The sequence below is a fragment of the Crinia signifera genome, chromosome 6, assembly GCF_055691185.1.
Source record: "Crinia signifera chromosome 6, ASM5569118v1, whole genome shotgun sequence".
Lineage (NCBI taxonomy): Eukaryota > Metazoa > Chordata > Amphibia > Anura > Myobatrachidae > Crinia > Crinia signifera.
In genome coordinates this window covers 84,674,190-84,696,132 of record NC_139222.1, presented here as the reverse complement: position 1 = coordinate 84,696,132, position 21,943 = coordinate 84,674,190, and the positions used below count along the sequence as shown (strand labels likewise).

At 43.1% G+C, this 21,943-nt stretch overlaps 1 protein-coding gene across 3 annotated transcripts in view; it reads left to right on the top strand.

Annotated features, from left to right (window-relative positions):
* Nucleotides 1-21,943, top strand: part of WAPL (WAPL cohesin release factor) — a 71,873-nt gene that overhangs the window by 8,796 nt on the left and 41,134 nt on the right. For 2 of the 3 annotated variants that reach the window (XR_014444399.1, XM_083146342.1), the window contains exons 3-5: nt 14,361-15,437; nt 15,542-15,595; nt 18,605-18,714. Coding sequence is in view for 2 of the 3 variants with exons in the window: in XM_083146342.1 (XP_083002468.1) it covers nt 14,361-15,437; nt 15,542-15,595; nt 18,605-18,714 (1,241 nt within the window). In the remaining variant the exon portion in view is untranslated. The remainder of the gene's footprint in view (nt 1-14,360; nt 15,438-15,541; nt 15,596-18,604; nt 18,715-21,943) is intronic. The other variant, XM_083146344.1, reaches the window with a different exon arrangement.

Here is a 21,943-nt window from a genome sequence, read left to right as displayed (position 1 = left end):
GAAGCAGGATCTTGCCGCCATGGCGACCTGGCACCCTTGATTTGTCGAGCCCTGATCTAGACATTGTCTGTTGGCTAATCCAGATACCAGTGTTTTGATACAGCTGCGTCACTATATACAAACAAGGTAAATGTAATCATAAATGCTAAATTGAAATGAAAAAAGGGAAGGAAAAACCACTTAATTGATTTTCAGGAGAGTTACCGGGAAAAGACTGAGGCACTGTGCTGAGGTTGAGCATAGGGCAATAAGTCATGCTGATTATTATGACCAATTAGCTTTATCACATGAACACAGACTTCAGAGAGAATTCAGTTGTTTTTGCTTACACATCTGGTTGAATGATGGAGCCATTTAATTATTGCTCCATTTGTGAGAAAAGTTGCCAGCATCTGCATTTCTTGTAGTTGCTTGAGGTGGCGAGCAGAAATGTAGGTGTGACCCATTTAGGCACCCAAGTGGTACTTTTCATATTCTTCCCATAACTTAATGAAAAGAAGCCTAATTAAATAGCACTCTCTGATCCTCCATATGTTTGTTTAGACCAGGGCTTAACAAATTTTTAAAAAATCTAGGAGCCAGGATGAAAATGTAGGAGCCAGAAAAAAAAATGAGTGTGCGCCAAAAAGTAACACCATAATGCCTATTACACATGTCACATACACATGTCACATACCCATTACACATACCCACATGCCACAATGCCCATTACACATTACGCCACACACCGAAAAACCTTTTGCACACACACAATAATGCCCATTACATATACCAGACACAACTTAATGCCCATTACACGGTAAACCAAACACGGTAATGCCCATTACATATAATACCACACGCCGTAATGCCCATGGTATATAATGCCACAGTGCTGCTTATCTACATGCTCATTGCTATGTTAATTTCTGGCTTGATGCCAGGCAGGGGAAGATTGAGAAAAAAATGACGGAGGGGGGGAGCCTCTGGTGCCTCTGCGTAAGCAGCGGGTCCCCGTGGCTGGTTATACTATCAGCACTTACAGCAGCCTTGCGTGCCCCTGTTAAAACAAACACACAAAACATGTATTTTTAATGTTGGTTAAGAATGTGTGTGTGTGTGTGTGTGTGTGTGTATGTATTTATATTATGTGTATGTGTCTTAATGTAACAGGATTTATAGTGTTCACTATTCCCTATAGTTTTTTTTTAGACACCTGCCACCAATACAACTTATATCAGTTAGGGAATAGTCTCACACTTTATTCCTGTGTCAGAAAAAGTTATACTGAATTCTATCTATCTATCTATCTATCTATCTATCTATCTATCTATCTATCTATCTATCTATCTATCTATCTATCTATCTATCTATCTATCTATCTATCTATCTATCTATCTATCTATCTATCTATCTATCTATATATATATATATATATATATATATATATATATTTTTTTTTTTTCTTTAAAAAGAAAAAAGCCTCAGTATTTAGTGCTGTGAACAGTAAAATTAGTTTTGATCCTGTTAGGAGAGACAGTATAGTGTAGCCTTTTAAGGGTTATAACATCAGGGTGCTCCTATCAGCATACCAGATGGGGAGCTGATAGCGTCCAATTCACCCCACACTCTGTTAGATGTTAGGTCAAGCTGGCGAGTCAAGCTTAGCTGAGGAGTCAAACTTTTCGGGCTACATGCCGCCGGGGAACGCGGTAGTTACCGTCCGGTCCAACCCCTCACTGAATCTGTCAGAGTCCAGACCCGCTGCGGACCTGCTCTGATGCAGCGGCATCCGGGAGAGTTGAGCACCGGGCTGCCGCTGTGCTGGCTGTTATATTGAACATACCCACCAGACATCTGTTTGCAAACAGTAACACAGGTTGTCCAAGCTGGCAATTTGAACCCAAATTATAAGAAGGGTTAAACCTGGGTCGACCTGGATTTAATTTTACAGGATTGATGTTGGGTCTGGCCAGGGAGCAAAATTCAGTCTGACCTGACTAAGCGATCTGAAAGAAGTATTAGTGTTTTGCTTCCTTCCTGCAAATAATGGGCCTTACTGCCTCCTTTCTTATTGGGCCCTAATAACTGACTGCTCCATGGACCAAAAGCAGTATGAAAGTGTGTTCTGCTTTTTTAATGCAATGGCAAGTTGGTTAAAAGATATGTTTCTAGAATAAACCATTCTAGATAATTTCTAAGTCCTCTGTGTATCCAAACTGTTGCATATTAGATAACAGTTGTTTCAGTGGGCTGAAGTGCCAGTGCAAATATAGTGCAGGTTATTCATACCCCTTTGACACCGCCGCAAAAACCTGGGTCATCAGCGGTGTAAATAGGTGCTGACCTTGGTTGAACATGGCTAGGACCTGGGAAGAGGGAAGTGTAAACGGCTTACGCCGGGTTGCCTGACCTGGCTCCCGTTTACATTGATGGGGGAAGCCACAGGTTGGATGGGGGGCACACACACAGCCTCCACTGCTGCCTGCTGTACTCTGCAGACAGCGGCGGCAGGGAGTAGGTGAATGGATGCCTGTGTGCGGCATCCGTTCACCTCGTGGTTGGGGGGGAGGCTGGGTGCAGCCCAGCTGCTTACCATTGCGGCGATCGGAGGTCACGGCGGGGGGTGATCATGGTCCCGATGCTTGGAGATGATGTCATCTCTTAATGCCGCCTCCGTCTACACTGCGGGTAGGCACCGCAGTGTAAACGGTGCAAATCCCAGATCTGATCTGACCTGGCTTGGAGCAGTGTTCCAAATGCTGTGTCGGATCTGGGATTTTTGGTGCAAAAGGGTAATTTCGCATTTCTTAAAGCTGAAACTATATCCATGAATCAGTTACTTTTTAGTAGCGATTTCTATTTATCATGCAGTGAAGAACAATTGCATACAATGTTTGTTTTTTGTTTTTATGCTGAATAACCTCATATAAATGTTTATCATTTTATTGTAACATCTGCAAGGTTTACAGGAGCTAAAAGCAGCAATACTTACACCTCCCACAATTATACTGTTTGAGAGTAAACTGCAACCACAATGTTTTTGTGACCCAGTGAATTGGTTTTTTATCTGCAGAGTCCTAGTTTTATTAGGTTAGGGTGTGTGCACATTTTAAGACTAGGAACAAAAAATACATATCTAATTTATAGACCTAGTTTGTATACTGCACATAATGTGTCGTTCTTACACTGTCAGCATTAAAACTGAGAAAAACGTGCAATATAGTGTGGGTGGATTTAATACCTTTTTTGGGGTGTATTCTTTGTACAGTATTTTCACACTTTCACACATCGAAGGTCAGAGATTTTTCAGTTAACATAGTTCTCCACAGTTGCATCTATTCAATATCCCTTACACATTGGGACACAGGCCTGGGAAAAAACCTAGGTAATGTATTGGTGGGAATGGCTTATCTCAGATTATATGACCCAGGTTCCCTGTCCCTAGTTATTACATAATAAATATGCTTCCACACACTGCTGCATTTTTATTTTCTATTAGTCAAAGCTGTTTAACACTCAGCTACCTCAACAGCTTTATTGTTTTCTTCATCACCCCATTAACTGATACAAACTGGCTTTCATTTAGTACATGTTTTTACTTTATGGAATGAAAAGGAGCAACATGGTGCTAGATCTGGTGAGTATGGATGGAGCATTTGCTAGTACTGCAATCTGTTTCTTGGCCAAAAGCGGCTTCACAGAGAGAGCCATATGGGTTAGTGCTCTGACCCCCCCCCACAAATCTGATTATTTCATGCAAAGTTTCTAGAACATATTTGTAGTAGTGCTGATTCATTGTTGCTCCTTACGGTACCCAGTCCGGTTTAGGCATTCGTGGGGGCATTTAGGGTTCGGCACTAGCTTGAGTGTTATGGTCAGGTGGGATTAGAGTTGGGCTTCTGCAGAGGAGGGGAGGGTGGTTTATGGGAGAGAGTTAAGGTACGTAAGGAGACTTGGTGTTCAGGACTAATTCCTGAAAATGCTGTTCTGGGAGATTTGCAGTAGGGTTGTTCATGTCAACATGTTCCCAGTACCATGATTTCTGAGGAACTACTTTGTGTACCTAAATTGTATGATGAATATTTAGAGATGGAAGTTCTTACACATCTGCAGCTGTGCCATAATATGCTTCAGGAGTTGTCGAGTGTAAATAGGGTCCTCCTGCCAACTTCTCTGATCTGCTCCTTTAATCCGAAGATGCAGCATCAGATCCTCTGCATGAACTTTGGTCATCCGCAATGCCCTCAGGTCACTCAGGATGGCCAGTGCTTTCAAGCCACAAGGGTCGATGAAGCTACGTCCAAGGGCACAACCACTGGCCTCAGCTCACCCAGATAATGTGGTCAATGCAACCCAAATTTTTGAAACACTGGACGTTCTAGCCCAGTGGTCGCCAACCCGTCGCTCGCGAGCAACTGGTAGCGAGCGGGGTTGCTCGACCACTGCAGCAGCCGCCTGCCCACCCCTGCCTCCCTCCCTCGTCCGACGCCGCCAGTTCTCTGAGGGGGGGGGGGAGAGCGCAAAGTGCCTCTCCTTCCCCCTCATTGTTGGTATATCTGTTACTGACTGGGCCATCAGCCAATCGGAACTCGCGGGCCGTCAGCCAATCAGGAGCCGGCCCAAGAGCTTTGATTAGCTGACGGCCCAGTCACAGGGAAGGGAAGTGGCGGCAATGGAGGAGCCAGCCTAAACCAGCCAGCAGGGACTCGCCTACACCCGGCAGCAGCATGAACACAACAGCAGTGAGTTCTGCTGCTGCTGGCGGCTCAGTGGGGGGACATAACTCTGGTACAGAGGGGAGGGGCCATATGTGTATCACACAACCATTTTCATTGGGTGCACCCCATGTGGCTACACCCAATTTTTGGCACGTACCTGTGGCGTGCGCACACATTACCTCTGGAGTATTTATTTAGCATGGCACCACATTGTTTCTGGCACTGCTGGGGGGGGGGGGGGCATTGTGTTTATGGCATAACTGCGGACATTGTGTAACTGGAGGCATGTGTGTATATGGCACAGCGTCTATTCAGAGAGGCTGGGGCATGGCCAGCAGCTCTCGGAGCGCTGGCCATGCCCCCATACCGGAGAAAATGGAGGATGTGGCCTTGGTAGGAGTTCCACGATAGTAGGTCCTGCTCCCTAATTTCGGCCGGGTGCCTTCGGCACACGTAGATGTCCCTTCTCCTCTGCCTCCAGTGTTGGGAGGTATGTATGCGGCATATTGGACATTGCAGTGTGTGGCATATTGTGTCTGGGCATTGCGGTATGTGGCATAATGTGTCAGAGGCACTACAGTGTGTGGCATAATGTGCAAAAGGCATTTCTCGATTATTATACAGATTTTTTTTTGTAGCTTTTCAGTCAGTTTAGTTTGTCTTGAGTAGCTCATGTCCCAAAAAAGGTTTGATACCACTGTTCTAGCCCCTTCTCCACACCATACTTCGGTGACACTGCGACTGTTGTTGCTGCACATGCACAATAAAGATCCCGTGCATGCGCAGATTGTCGAATTACATTTTGTATCTTCACATTGCAGACACGGGTAAACACCACTCAATTTATACTGGAGATGCTGTGCTGCAACTTGAAACCACACAGGAATTTGTGTTAAATACTTACAAAGTGGCAGATAAAGCACAACAGAATTTGGTTTGAGGAAAAATCACGGCAGCTACATGATCGCATTTCCTATAGAGAATCGGACGCCTTAACAAACAGACATACAAATTGATTAGTGCAGTCTAGCAAAGTAGTTTTGTTGCTTCCAGTTAGTGTAGATTAGATGCTTGGTGTGGATGAGTCCACATGCTGCCTGGTGCACCAAGAGGGGCTTGTTGGTATTACTGTGCTCACGGTGTATGAGGACACATCTTTGGTCGCACAGTACGTTCAATATCTGTCCAGCCACTCACATAGTCTGTTATAAATACATCTCATTCTTGGAACAATTATAATAATGAGAAAGCCTTGCACGCAGTCACACAGGTTCATTTAATGGGTTCTCAGGAATCCAGTCTCCAGCACCCATATAACACCTAATATATACAGTTTAGTATAGATCATTAAGATTCCTTTGGTCTGAATCCTCTCCATGTTTTATTTATGTCCAGTACATAATAGTGTGTCTGTCACGCCCATTATACTGATATTCTACACAACTCTTCTATGTAGTAAATCCAAACAAATCATAAAATGAAGATCATTGTGTTTGCCTGTCATCCTTAAGGTGCCCACACACTAGAACGATTTTTTTGGCCGATTTTCCGATTTCAGTTCTATGCGCGCTCCCGTGGATCTTTTGCTAAATCTTCTGATCTTACATGCTGTATGAAAGATCAGAAGATTTAACAAAAGATCCATAGGATTGCACACTGGATCTTAAGAAAAATCTTTGTTTCTTCTTCCTACTTCATGGCAGCCTTTACAATGGGTTTAACCCCTTCTTCCCCAAGTATAGACAGGTAGATTTTTTCCTAGGATCCTCCTCCTCTTCCTCCTTCCTACATAAGCCAGCTCCTCCCTCTCCTCCCTTAGTCTTTTTCCTGTCTCCTTCAGTCTAGGCAGGTAGTATGAGCATAGGTTTTGTTGTTTTTTGTACTTACGGCTGGCTGGTTTTGCCGTCGTCCTGGGCAGCATAGGGAATGGCAGAGCCTGTATTCCCTTCATATGGTATGGGCCGGCGGCGATACCAAGGAAGAGAGTGTTAATACACTCATAGAGGGGCACGCTGGAGCTAGCTGCCAGTTATGGTTTGCAGCAGTGAGAGCTGGAAGCATGTTGGCGTCCGCATGTCAGCACGGGGACGCAGCGTCCGAATCGGCTCATGCGGCGCCAGTCAGTGAGTCACTATGCGTTCCTTAAGCAGCGCTATGACGCGCACGTCGGATGGACGCTGCGTTCCACCCCAGTCAGTGTCCTCTGACGACTTCCGGCAGGCTGTATGGAAGCCGGAAGTAGAGCGCACGCGGTACTTATGTAGTATCTGGGCGTCCGATTTAGAAATCGCATCGCATCGTATCGCATGCGACCAAATCGTATGCGATGCGATGGTCAAGATTTTTCCATAGGATTCAATGTTAAAATGGTCTGAGTCCATTTTAACATAGAATTCAAAGGGAAAAAGGGGTCCTTTTCCTTTCCCCACTATCCAAGTGGGCATGGAGTTGGATATAAACCTGTGGCGAGCGCAGCGAGCCCCGCGAGGGGCCACAGAATAGTTTTTAAGAAATATGCGTCCCCTCGCGGGGCTCGCTTCGCTCGCCACGCTTCGGGCTCGGTGGCTCGCTGCGCTCGCCACGCTATATAAAATCAACTCTATGCCCACTTGGATAGTGGGGAAATGAACAGGACCTTCTTAACATTGAATCCTATGCAAAATCGCATCGCATCTGATTGTATGCCTTAAGGTAAGGCATACAATCACAAAATCGGCAGCCCAGATACTACATAAGTACCGCGCACGCTGACAGTGGATAAAAGATGCTGTGTGTAAGGCAGCATGGCGGTTCTCACAGGAGCGTGGTTGGAAAGAATCGCTGCAATGGACGTTATGGAGGAAGCCTCTCAGAAATCACATATATTGCTGCCCAGGTAGGTCCTCACAGAGGACTGGTTTATAGCATAGTTTTTTCTTTATGGTAGTTAGTAAGGGTTTCTATGTTTGTTTTTATTATAGTGTGCCTCCTGCACCTAGGAAGAAGGTGTGCAAGAAGAAGAATTTGAATAAGGCGTGTTTAGCATGTGATAAGGTGTTATCTGGAAATACAGAAGAAGCGTTATGTATGGAGTGTTCAAAGCAGGGAGATGCAGAACCATCAGTATCGGATCCGTTAAATGGACTGGATGAAAAATAATTTTGTGTCTAAGGATGAGTTTAATAGCAAGAGGTCTAGGTCTCAGACTAGCCTTAGTTTTGATGAAGATATAGCACAGAATTTCTCTGATGATAATGGATCGTGTGTTTCAAGTGTGGAATCTGGAGAATTGGTCGAGGAGGACCGTCACTTTGATTTAGAAGTAGTGGAGTTAGTTTTGAAAAACTTATATAAAGCATTGAATTATAAGGAGCCTAGCAAGTCGGAGAGAGACGTGTTGTTCGAAGATAGAGGAAAAAAAAAGAGATGTTTTCCAGTGCACAAGGTTGTGAAAGACATTATAATGAAAGAATGGCTCAATACAGATAAAAGAGTGGGTACGTTTAAAAGGTTAGATCGTATGTATCCGGTGCAAGATGAGGAATTTTTGAAATGGTGTACCATCCCAAAGGTGGACGCAGCAGTAGCTGAGCTGTCTAACCGAACAACTATTCCATTAGAAGATAGAGCTTCGCTGAAAGATCCGATGGATAAAAGAATGGAGAATGCATTCAAAAGGTTGCATATAGCAAGCTCCATTTCCATGAAGTCTGGGGTTGCGGTTGCATCCATATCCAGAGCTCTTAGGTTGTGGTGTGGAGCATTGCAGGATGATCTTCAGGAAAAAACCCCTAGGGATCAAATCAGTAAGAAATTGACACACATACAAATGGCGGTCGAGTACATGTGTGAGGCATCATTGGATGTGATTGACTATGCAGCAAAGGCTGTTACATCAGGAGTTGTGGCTAGGAGAGCCTTGTGGCTTAGGGCCTAGGTGGCGGACTCACACTCTAAAAATAGGTTGGCAATGTTACCCTATGAAGGCTCCTTATTTTTTTATTTGGTACCAAATTGGATGCAATGATACAGAGAATGTCCGGGGGGAAATCAGTCAGACTCCCTCAGGACAAAAGAGGAAAGTTTGGGAGTTTGTACCCAAGACAGAGCTTCAGGCAAGCAAGGTCATATAGACCAGGTCGCCCTTATAGGGACAGATATGCTCCAGCAACTTCTAGAGCATTTTTTCGTCAGTCAACCAGGAGAGGTTTTCAGAGACAATGACTGTCCAGCCCCCGTGGAAACTTTGCCAGTAGCGGGGAGATTACAAGGCTTTGTGAAAATGTGGATCCAGTCGGTTCAAGACAAATGGATCATAAACATAATAAAAGAAGGATATAGTTTAGAATTCCTTACAAAGCCAAGAATGAATCAATTTTTGGTGTCCAGTATCCAGAGAGGAGAAAGAAGCTCTAAAAGAAAGTTTAAGGGGGTTAATAGACTCAAGAGCAGTAGAAAAAGTCCCTCTGTCAGAAGAAGGTTCAGGTTTTTATTCCCGATTTTGTTCGTAATAAAGAAGGTGTCCGGAGGCTTCCGAACGATTCTAGATTTGAGAAGATTAAACAAAAACGTGGAAGAAAAAATTCCATATGGAAACGTCGAGAACAATCCTTATGTGTTTAAGACAAAAAGACTATCTAGTATCCATAAATCTAAGGGATGCCTATTTCCATGTTCCCATCCGAAGAGCAGACCGAAAATACCTGAGATTTTGTATCAAAGAAGAGCACTTCCAGTTCACATGTTTGCCATTCGGCCTCACATCATCACCAAGAGTGTTCACGAAAGTTCTGGTAACCTTAATAGCATGTCTCAGAAGGAAGGGCATTATGATTTGGGCCTATCTGGATGACTTGATAATAGCAGGTCGATCGGAAGAAGAAGCAGTAAAAGCATCAGAACAAGTGATACAATTTCTGCAGGATCACGGTTGGATTATAAATTGGGACAAAAGCCACTTAACACCGTCACAAACTATACAGTTTCTGGGGATAAAAATAGACACAGTAAGAATTGAGATATCGTTGTCCGAAAGAAGGTGCGAAAAAATCCAGGAACTGCTTAAGGTGGTCCATTCAAAAAGATACGTTCCATTAGGAGTGGCTCTAAGTCTGTTAGGGATGATGGTTTCGGCCATCGACATCGTACCATGGGCAAGGTGGAAGATGAGACCGTTCCAGTGGGCTCTTCTAAAGTATTCAAGAGGGCAATTTTCTATGGACAAGATGATAGAAATTTCTTGTTCCGTAAAAGAATCGCTTCTATGGTGGGAAAGCGGTCACCTTAGTCAAAGAACTTCATCGTTGTTAAGTCTGCAGTTCAAGGTCATCACAATGGATGCGAGTGCAAGCGGATGGGGAGCGCATTACTTGAACAAAAATTGCCAAGGATTGTGGTCCCCACAAGAAGCAGAATGTTCGTCCAATCTAAGAGATTTAAGAGCAGTATCCCGTGCGATCAAAAGTTTTCAGGAAGAAGTCAGTGGGGCGCATCTTCGTATCTTTTCAGACAACGTTACCACGGTAACGTACATCAACCATCAAGGAGGTACGAAGAATGCGTCACTAATGTTAGAAGTAAAGAACATCATGGATTGGGCAGAAGAGAACTTACACTCGATATCAGCTCTGCATGTCCCAGGGAAGAAGAATCAGGTGGCAGACTTCCTAAGTCGAAACTGTATCATTCCAGGAGAATGGGAATTGGACGATGCAGTTTTTCAGACCATAGTGGATCGATTTCGGACAACCCAAAATAGATCTAATGGCAACTTCCATGAACAAGAAACTTCCAAGGTTCTTTTCAAGATATCCGACATGGGGCTCGTCAGGAGTGGATGCCCTGTCAGAGTTGGCAGTTCAGTCTGGGTTACGTGTTCCCACCGTTTGCATTAATCCACAGGATATTGAAGAAAGTCAGGGAAGAACAAGCAGAAGTCATTATGGTCCTTCCGTACTGGCCGAGACGGGCTTGGTTTCCGGTAGTGGAGAGCATGTCGGTAACACCCCCATTCGTGTTACCCCTGATACCCAATCTCCTGAAGCAGGGACCAGTGTGTTATCAAGAACCGGAGGAATTACATTTAATGGCCTGGAGATTGAAAGGCAGATTCTGAAAAATAAGAATTTGTCATCGGCAGTAATAAACATCCTTCTGCAAGCAAGGGAGAATTATTATAAAATTTGGAAAGTATTTGCAGAATGGGCAAGGGATAAGTGTGATTTCATGAAAGCAGGAGTCCCTCATGTATTGAGATTTCTTTGTGATGGTTTTCACAAGGGTTTGGCAGTGGCTACACTAAAGGTTCATATCTCTGCGCTGAGCATCCTATTGGACATGAGACTTGCAGATCACGGGTTAATAAGACAGTTCTGTCAAGCTATAAATAGACTACGTCCAAGAGTCAAATCAATTGTTCCCCAATGGGATCTTAATTTGGTGTTGAATGCTCTGATGTTACCCCCATTCGAGCCTATGGATAGATGCAAGTTAAAATTTCTAACGTGGAAAATTGTCTTCCTGGTGGCTGTCACATCAGCAAGGAGAGTAGGAGAACTTCAGGCTCTGTGGGCAAAGGAGCCTTACTTAAAAAAAAATTCATGACCGTTTGGTGCTAAGAACAAATCCAGCTTTTTTTGCCTAAAATAGTATCATTTTTTCACCTTAATCAGGAGGTTACCCTGCCGTGTTTTTTTCCAAACCCAACAAATGAGAGACAAAAGAATCTTCATAGGTTGGATGTCGCCAGATCCATGTAAATATTTTTGGACAGGACGAAGAGTTTCAGGTCGACTGATTCATTATTTGTGATCCAGTTAGGTGCAAGGAAAGGACTCACACCATGGAAGCAAACCATTTCTAGGTGGTTGACGGAAACAATTACATTTGCATATAAGAAGATTGGTCTTCAAGTTCCGAACATCATTAAGGCACACTCGGCGAGAGCAATGTCCGTATCATGGGCGAGAGAGGCGAACGTGTCAGTGAGAGACATATGTCAAGCAGCAACATGGTCATCTATTCACACGTTTTCCAGACACTATGCATTGGACGTTGCAAGGGACCAGTTCGATGGAACGGTCCTAAGTCAGGCGATGGCCTAAGGTATAGTATTCCCTCCCATTTATGCTTTGGTACATCCCATTGTAAAGGCTGCCATGAAGTAGGAAGAAGAAAACCACAACGGATTATGCTTACGATAATTCCTTTTCTTCGGAATACTTCATGGCAGCCCATAATTATCCCTCCCTTATGTGTTGTTTTTTCCTAGGATCTATGGCGGAGACAGTCAAAGACTAAGGGAGGAGAGGGAGGAGCTGGCTTATGTAGGAAGGAGGAAGAGGAGGAGGATCCTAGGAAAAATCTACCTGTCTATACTTGGGGAAGAAGTAGTTAAACCCATTGTAAAGGCTGCCATGAAGTATTCCGAAGAAAAGGAATTATCGTAAGCATAATCCGTTGTTTTATGTTGTAATACTGGTTGTGCTTCTCATGCTGATGAGAAGAGCAGGAAAGAAAAGTGTTAAGAGGCGGCAAATAGACGATAAACAGGAAAAAAGAACCAGTGGGTGCCTTCTGTACGCTAAAACAATTTATTACACAAATAACACAAAAACACAATATATACACACAAAATTATACTAAAAGACAATGGTTTGCATGCATGCAATACTTCAATAAAAAGAATATAAAAAAGCCATTTCACTGCGTTTGCATGAGAAGTAACCAATAGTTACCAGTTCCTGATTGGATGGATAAATTGCCAGGTGTGGACAGATGTTTCAGTCTCGCACAAATTTGCTGTGGGCAAGATATTATAAGTCTTTCCAAGTGGGATCAGGGCTTCCAGGACGGATACACACCGTGTATATATAGCAAAACTCCTTATTGGTGCGCTCTCCTCCGATCATGAGGGCATCTGTGAATTGGCCCGATGGATGTACCGAGCCAAGTGCCTGGTGTTAACTGAACCCTTTCTCCGGGTGCTGCGCCAGCCGTCGGCCCGACTTTGGGCTAGGATGGACGTTGCTCCACTGCCTGGGGTGTCGCTGTCTGCTGTGATGTTTCTAGCACAGGTCTGGTTTGCATATCAGTGCTGATATACAGACCACACTGTGCTAGGAGCACTACAGCAGACAGCAACACCCCAGGGAGGGAAGAGGAACTGCATGGGTTTTCAAGTATGGCGGGTGCTAGAATGAACAATAGGGACCACGCCACTGATCTAACATACGCTGCAGGGACCCCTGCCTGCCAGCATGAACATTCCCTTCCCAGTGCTGCGCTGCCCAGGTAGGGGTGGGGGAGGAGGCTTGTCCCATGCAGTGTGTGCATGCCCATGTCTACGTTCTACACACAGGTGTAGTTTGCGGCACAGGCCCCACCCACTTGGGATCGGTATCAGCCATCCGTGAAACCTGCGGTGGGCCTGGAGGATACGGCAGCTATGTCACGGGTGGAGGTTTCTGTAGTTGTGCAGTTTCAGCTTCACCTGTTATGCCTCTATCACACCAGAAAACCTGTTTAGACCCAGTTTAAGTGCCTCTGAAAGGGGCATTAGGCTTTTGGACCATTTTTAAAGACCAGTTTTAAATACCGGGTCTAAGCTGGCTTTGCAGTGTGAAAGCAGCATGAGAGATGTACACAAAGATACAGGTTGGAGTAAAAATAATACAAAAGATGATTACTAATACCACTTTCACACTGCAACTTGGACCTGGGTTGGTAAAGTGTCGACCTGAGTTGAGGTGCAGTGTGAAAGCTTAATACCCTGTTTGGGCCAACCTGACAATTCGACCCAGATTATCAATCTTTAAAGGGTTAGCAAGCTTTATAATTACCACATGTATAAAAATATGCATAGTACAGTGGTTCCCAAGCTCTGACATCGAAGGATAAAGGATATCCATCTTTGAGCACAGATGATTAAATTTGTTTGGCTGATGTATCGAGTTTTTCATCCGTGCTCAAGTATACCCTTAAAACCCTTAGTATTAATTTTCAGAACTAATGTCCCATTCCAAATCTCACAATATTTGAGGAAATATGCAGGCATACAAAGTGTGTTTTTTTTTTTTTTTTTTTTTTTTTTTTTTTGGTAAGGTAAATCCATGGTGGGGGAAAATGTGCTGTCTCTGGATGTGCATCACGATCACTGAGCAGTTTCACAGTTTTATTGAAAACTTTTTTAATTTAGCAAACTCTATGCGAGTTGCACTAATATACTAAAATGTTGTTTGTTTTTTTTGTTTTGTTTTTTGGTACTTGTGTATTTTCACGGCGCTCGATATATCGGATGCGATATCGGCCGAAATATCAGAACCGATATGGGTCGATATATCGGTGCGATCCAAACCAATTTTTGACCTGTTCATAACCCCACTATCCACTACGCATGGAGTTGATTTTATATAGTGTGACGAGCGCACTGAGCCCGAAGCGTGGCGAGCGGACGCAAATGACTGCGCTCGCCACACTATATAAAATCATTATGAACAGGTCAAAAATCGGTTTGGATCGCATCCGATATATCGGGCGCTGTGAAAATACACAAGTATCGTGTTTGTTTGTTTTTTTTTTTTTTTTTTTTTTTTTTTTTTTTTTACATATGTGTGTGTATCTGTATGTATATATTCTATAGTTATTTTATATAAATTGTTGTGTCCTACTTTGTTTTGATAGGTAATGTGCAGAATCTTATGGAGGAAAAAAATTGTTTCATTGCTCCAAAGAAGACCGATAATGACAGCAAAAAATCTGTGGACATATTACATTTGGGTCTTTCCACAAAATCTTGTAATAGCAGCAAGAAACATCTGGAACCATTCATTTCCGACTTCACCACAGACACAGATGACTGGGAGTTTGACCCTGTTAAGAGGCTTGATTCTCCAGTACAAGATGACCAGACGCGAAGCGTGCAAAAACTGGTACTCTATGACTGGGACCAGATGAATCAAGAAGATTCTGAAATTCCTGACCTGGACTTCAATCTGGATGGAAGCAGTCCTTCCGAATCCAAAATTGAAGATGACAATTTTGTACTCATTAAGGAGCAAATGGACAACCCTGAGGAGCAAATGAGTGAGGATGTTCTGCAAGGTGGTGTTAAACTCGGTAATTGTAGGACATACTGTAGGTCTAATAAAGCGAAATCTTCACAGGGTTCCTTGAACTTTGACAAAGTTCTAGATGGCTCAAGTTATACAACAACCAAGTCTAATAGTTCATCTGAAAAGGGGAACACCATGAATAAAAGCAGTGGCACCAGAACCACTGGACGGACTAGAGATTACACCGTTCTTCATCCATCTTGTTTATCAGTCTGTAATGTTACCATTCAGGATAGCATGGATCGGAGTGTAGAAGAGTTTACTACAAATCAGTCTACAGATATAGGGGAAGCAGGGCGTCTCCGAAAGAAAGCTGATATTGCGACAGCGAAAACGACCACAAGGTTCCGACCTGGCAATACTAAATCCAAAAAAGATGCCAAATTGGAGTTTTTTGGGTTTGATGACGAAGAAGGAGGTGGTGGGGATGGAGGTTCTAAACAATTTGGACAGTCCAGTTATAGAATTAAATATTTTGGATTTGATGACTTGAGTGAAAGTGATGAAGAAGATGAAGATGACTGGCTTCTAAAGGAGAGAAAAGCAAAGAAGAAAATGAAGGGCTCCATAGACCCATCAGAGTCCAGTGCACAAAGATCGGGAGTGTGTACAAATGTGCAAAATATTCAGTCTACAAACGACATAGGTGAGTTTTGATTACTGGAATTAGAGGTATGATTTAAAGTGTTATAACTTGGTTTATCTAGACTTAATAAGATCAAAATGCAAATTTTGCACCACATTTTACAGAGAAACCTCCCACCATTCAAACCTGCAGCAGTCCTCTCCCTGGCAAAAAGAAAGGTTAGTTGAGTGCTCATTAGCTACGTAACTAGGTGACGGGCTCCAACTTTTGGTATTCCTATATCAGTGTGAATCACATGTCACAATATACCCCCTTTCACATCTTTTGTATGGTTTAGGACTTGGAGTATGTAGATTATTGCAGTGATTTGTTATTTTTCACAATTTTGGGTTTTTTGTTTTTGTGTTTTTTTTTTTTTTTTCTCACTGCACTCGTGATGCCATGGTGGTTAAAAGGTGTGTTTTTTGTTTTTTTTTTACAATGGTTTAGATCTTTCTTTAGTGAAACACAAAATTATGCAGACTTGCACCAATTTAAGTAGAAATCATTTTTTTTATCACTTTATGTAACCAAATTATTTGCCCCTTCCCCCTTTTTTTTTTTTTCAAAGTATGTTTTGGTTTTTATGGGTATACATAACAGTCCCAATATGTGGGAGTCGGGTAACAGGGGATTAAACTGAGCAAAAGGTACAATTTGTTCATATGAAACATGGTTTCCATCAGTCTACATTGCATTTCCCAATTGGTCCTAGCACTGGTCGCCTAGTCCAGTTGGAATCAAAGGCTCGGGTAGAGGCAATAAGGCTTGTATAGCAAACATAACTTAATTAATTGTTAATAAACATGACATGTTGCAGTAAAAAGTAATTAATGAAATTTCCCTTAATAGAGTGTAAAGACATAATTTGTCGCTTGCACTACTGCCCTATCCCCTTAATGTAAGTTTAAAAGTTCCATATGCTTTTTCAGATCTTACACTCCTTATTGTTCATGTACTCTTGTACATGGCTGCTTAGAATGGTTACAGTACTGTAAAACCATCATAGGTTACAACAGCCACATATAAGTGGAGTTGGTACTTGTGTATTATCACGGCACCCTTCACATTGCATACCATAAGGCATGCAATATCGCGCGATGGTCTACAATGTCATACAATTTTAAAATTGTATGGCATTGTATATGGCATACAATGCGATGGGATGCGATTATAACTTGTATAAGCACCCTAATGGGTGCTTACAATGTTAAATGCACCCCCACGCCACCCCCCAGTATAAAAGTGAACCCGAAGCGTGGCGAGCGCAGCGGTATGCGTCCTCTGACCATTTTATACCCCCACTATCCACGTCGGTGTGGAGATTTTTTATAAAGTGTGGCGAGCCCCGCGCGTAACTTCACAGGTATACGCGTCCCCTCACGGGGCTCGCTGCTCTCGCCACGCTTTGGGCTCGGTGGCTCGCTGCAATTGCTACACTTTATAAAATAAACTCCATTTCAACGTGTATAGTGGGGGTATGAAAAGGTCGTAGGACGCGTACCGCCGCTCCTCGCGGGCTCGCTGCGCTTGCCACGCTTCGGGTTCACGTTTATACTGGGGGGTGCCGTGGGGGAGCATTTAACATTGTAAGCACCCATTAGGGTGCTTATACAATTTTTCATCGCATAGGGGGCTAAAATCGCATCGCAGTGCAAAAATCGCACGATCACATATCGGGGGCGCCGTGATAATACACAAGTACCGTGGAGTTTGCTTACTTTGTCTAATTCCCAACGCCAGTCCACAAGTACCCCCAACAGGTCATTTTATGGGGTATTTCTTTCATTCTGCACAAGTGAGATCATCTATTTTCACTTATTATTCTACCTTTTTCAACAGACAAATTCTAAAAACCTGACCTGTTGGGGGGAGTCCTTGAGCATTATGCTGGGCATATGTAATCCTGTAATGTCCCTTGTGAGACCGACAGACCTTTTGCCTGACACCCATAAAAGTTTTGAGACCTATCCGAGTGTACAGTCCACAATATCTGTATTCCTCCTCTGGGTAGGAAAAGAGGATATGACTGTTGGTTGGCCGCATACACTGCCTGGTGCTGCGAAATTGCAAGTTAAAAAGTTCTCTGTACTGTTGGAGCAGTCCTGGTCCCACTTATGAGGCATTATGATCATCTTTTACAAAGGCACAGGGGTTGCAGAGAGCGGTTTGCCCAATCCCAACCTAATATTCTGTTGTCCAGTTCAACAGCTTCACGTACTGCTAAAGTTTCTGGCATGTAATCCCCATATTTCAAGGATTTAGAGCTGCTAATAATTTGTATTGTGGTTTTACATACCTTTTTTAAATGTAAAGCCTGGGATAAAAGTCCACTTTGTCACACATTTCTGGACATTCCTGTGTTCTGTATATTAGCATAAGGTAACACTCCATAAAGATATTTTGTATTCTGAAATTAATAAATTTGTTATCCATAGTGGACGTCCACAGAATCATTCGCAGAATGTTCAACTAGATATTACAGTGCATACTGCCAAGTAGGCCAGTGTATTGGTGTTTGGTAGCACATCCCTGTAAGTGTCAGTGGGTAGTTCAGTAGTTCCAGTCCTTTCCTAATACCGGTTATCAGAAGATTTACTGTCAGGTTAAATTGGTATCAAGATTTAGACCAGGCATGTCCAACGTTGGCCCTCCAGATGTTGTGAAACTACATATCCCCCAGCATGCTTTGCAATAGTTTTAGCATTCTCTAATAGCAAAACTGTGGCAAAGCATGCTGGGATGTGTAGTTTCACTACATCTGGAGGGCCAACCATGCCTGATTTAGACTAACTGTCACCTTGTAATGGTCCAGGCTCTTGTAGCAGTCTGTGGACCACCAGTTTTGTTTAACACCCATTTGAATATGCATTTGGGATATTTTTATATTTCAATGAGGTATCTTGCATTTATGTTGTAGAAGCACAACAAACACATGAAATACACACACATATTTTATTTGTGCATGAAACAAGGCTTTAAAACATTATACAAGTTTGTGCCAAGCAATCATTGTCTTGCACATTTAGTGCCAGTTAGATATCATGTACCCAGCAGTGCCGGTTACGTATCATGGCCCCAAGTAGTGCCAGTTACAGATGTACCCAGTGTTTGTTTATTTTTGTCCTTTTTATACATTAGTTTGCAGCTATGTTATGATTTGTGTTTTTTACTTTAAAATACTTTAGAGTCCTTAGAAGATCCATATTCAGTACCTGAAGTCTTCAAAAAGCCTGCTAGCAGACATGGAGATAAAAGCAAAGATGGCGGCCGTAAAATATTCAGTGGACCAAAACGGGTAAAATACATTTTAATTTTTCTTTGCTCTCTGTAAATTCTACATTCCTAAGTTACTTACAGTTGGTTTTGTGTATTGAAACTTTGTGAGAAGACCCACGATGCATTCTGCTCAGTACAGTAATAAGGTGTAAATGTCATGCCTGAGTATTGATGGACAATAGACCACCTGTGAACATCAGCTACGGCTGCCCGATTCTTCCTACTTTAGGCCGTGTATCTGATGGCTATTTAATAACCGTGGCCCATGCATGAAGCTTGAATCATGTTGCCTGAAGATCACCTGAGATCAGTGGAGAATAGGGTTCCCTGCAATCGGCAGAATGTGCTCTAGGGACAGACTCGGATTTTCCCACCTCTCTCATGAGTACCTCACCTCCAGCGATGTTCTATGGATGATATTTTAATTGCCTTTCAGAGCTTCAGAAAGCTGGGTATTTTGTTTGTTGCTTGAGTCACCCCATGTTACTGCATTCTACAGCATGTAAGTTCCACTTGAACAATGGGGTAGAGGCATTTCATGTCCAGTATCTTTGCAATTATTTTTCTGCAGATAGGGAGGTAATCTGGGAACTGTAGACTGTAATTTGCGTAGCCAGACATTGCGGTTATATTCAATGTCATGTTGCAAGGGTGTTCAACATGTGGCATATGATATAGCTGCTCCTGTCTTCCACAGCACTAAGATGCATGCCTTCTGGCACTCATGAAACTTGTGGTCATTTGGATTATCAGTGTGAAACAAAACCATTGTTCTCCGGAGCTATAGAAGCCTTTATTGCATCTCTTAGTGTTGCTAAGGATGCTATTTGTGGCCCTGTCTCATAAAAGGAGCCTATCACGTTAATGACACACATGGCCTTTTCCGTTGGTTGTGACAGTTACATTAATCCGCCCCGGTGCCTGTCTTGTGGTAATAGCAGACGGAAAAAGACTAGCACTCGTGGGTCTTTGAAAAACTCTGTATTGTAAAATGGACAAACCAACCAACGTTTCAGGGCAGCGCCCCTTTGTCAAGGTGTAGGTGACAAAGGGGCGCTGCCCCGAAACGTTGGTTTGTCCATTTTACAATACAGAGTTTTTCAAAGACCCATATGTTGATGGGAGACAAAGTTTAACCACCGGAGTGGAGCAGTAATAGGAACAAGCGGGACTGACACTAAGGGTCACGGCTGTCGAGCTGGCCCGACAGCCGTGACCCAGTCCCGTTCTCGGTCAGCTCGACCGAGAACAAGCAGGCGGGATTCAATGTCCCATCTGCCATGGGGCAAGAAGGGGGCGTGGCCGAGATAAGTGGCTGGGAATAGTCGAGCTGCGGCCGTGAGCTCGGCAATTCCTGGCCGTTCTCGGCAGAACGAGCCCGACTGCTTGTGAAGTCGGGCTCGTTCTGCGAGATCCCCTGCTCAATTATGTCGCGTAAGACAGCATTGAATAGGGCCCGGCGGCCATCTCCTCCGACGTAAGAGGCTCACCGGTGATTGAATGTCCCCCTAAGTATACTTTTCCATTTTCCTTCCAACAGTAACATTTGTTGCAATTTCTGCATAGGTAATCGCTCATCCACCACCTTGTTTGTTAGTAAAATTTTGTTGCTTGGTAAGGAACTGGCTGCAGGGTAGAGAAGAGGATGGTTATAAACGGCGCTTTTTCAAGCTGGATACCAGTACTGAGTGGGGTACTATAGGGTTTGGTGCTGAGGCCTCTTCTATTTAACATATTCATTAATGATATAGAGAACACATTACTTAGCAGTGTATCCATTTTGCAGATGAGACAAAACTCCGTAGGGTGATTAGAAGGGTCGAGGAGGTCTCCACAATAAAGAGATCTATTCCTTTGAGTGTCCAGTGAATTTGTCAAAATTGGTGTGAAAATTGCCAAGCAAACATTTTTATTAATCACCATGACCTGTAATGTTTACCTTTTTATATAAGAAACACGTTTAACACTTTTTTTTTTTTTTAATTTGCATTCATATAAAAAATCTGAGTAACGCTGGCATTTTAGCATATATTTTACCCATCTCTCAGAGCTGTTGGCACTCATATTTTGCCATCTCTCACAGATTTTGCCCCGGAAAGGGTTAAACAAAATAAATGAGTGGCCAGAGGGGTGGAGATCTAACCAGGGTGTTAATTATAAACTAAACTAGATAGTTTTGGGAAAATCAGAATGTTTACACTGGAAAAGAGGCGTTTAAGAGTAGACATGCTTAACATGTACAAGTATATCAGGGGGCAATTGAACTCTCTGGTACCCTCTTTGCTTTGAGGGCAGAGACTAGGACACGTGGGCATGCGGAGGAAAATAGACTCTGTACCATTAGGAGGAAAGGTTTCTTAATGGTTAGGGCAGTAACAGTATGGAAACTCCCTTCCTGAGGAGGTAGTGTCAGTAAATACATTAAAATAACGTTGACCAACATTTACCAAAATAAGAATCCTAAACGGAATTCGCTGCACAAGCCGATAAATGTCATTGAACACTGCCCTTGGTATGCACTGAATGTAGACATTCATATGTATTTTATGAGCTACTGTTTTTTTTTTTTTTTTTGGGGGGGGGGGGGGGGGGGGGGTTGTTTCCCTTTAACATTTACTTGCATTGAATGCTCATATGTACATGGCTCAGTGCAGCTCAACAAGTCCACCTTGCCACAGAGTGTCACTCTGCTTTCTAAGGTTTTTGTTTTTATTACATTATATATTTTTTCCCTGTAAGAAATGTATACTTTTTATGCCTTTTTTATTTTGTTTAAACAATCAATTTTAAATGCGACTCCTTAAGACTTGTGGAATGTGTTTATATGCCAGAAAATCCAGTGTACTGCTTCCTCTTATGTGTCTGGTAATTATCTATGTTTGGTATTGGCCTGACACTGCTACTGTTTGAGCCTCAGACATAGCTCTTATGCTAAAAATCATATTCACGGTCGTTCTGAAAAGTAACCTTGGAATTTTTAAGGCCCCTATACACTTAAGCAACTTGTCGGTTATAGACACTGCATAAAATTTCCCTTAAACTGCCCTGCAGCTTCCCGGGCAACACGATCGCATAAGAAACATAGTATGCGGTACTTTTAGCATACAGTGTATTGTAGGCAATGGCTGCAAGATATGACAAACCTGTCGTGCAGCACTTGCAAACAGCCTCCGATTCAGTGCGCATGGAACTGGGTGTTGGATTGCAATCTTAAACCAAAAAATCAGGTTACAAATACCTAGATCTTA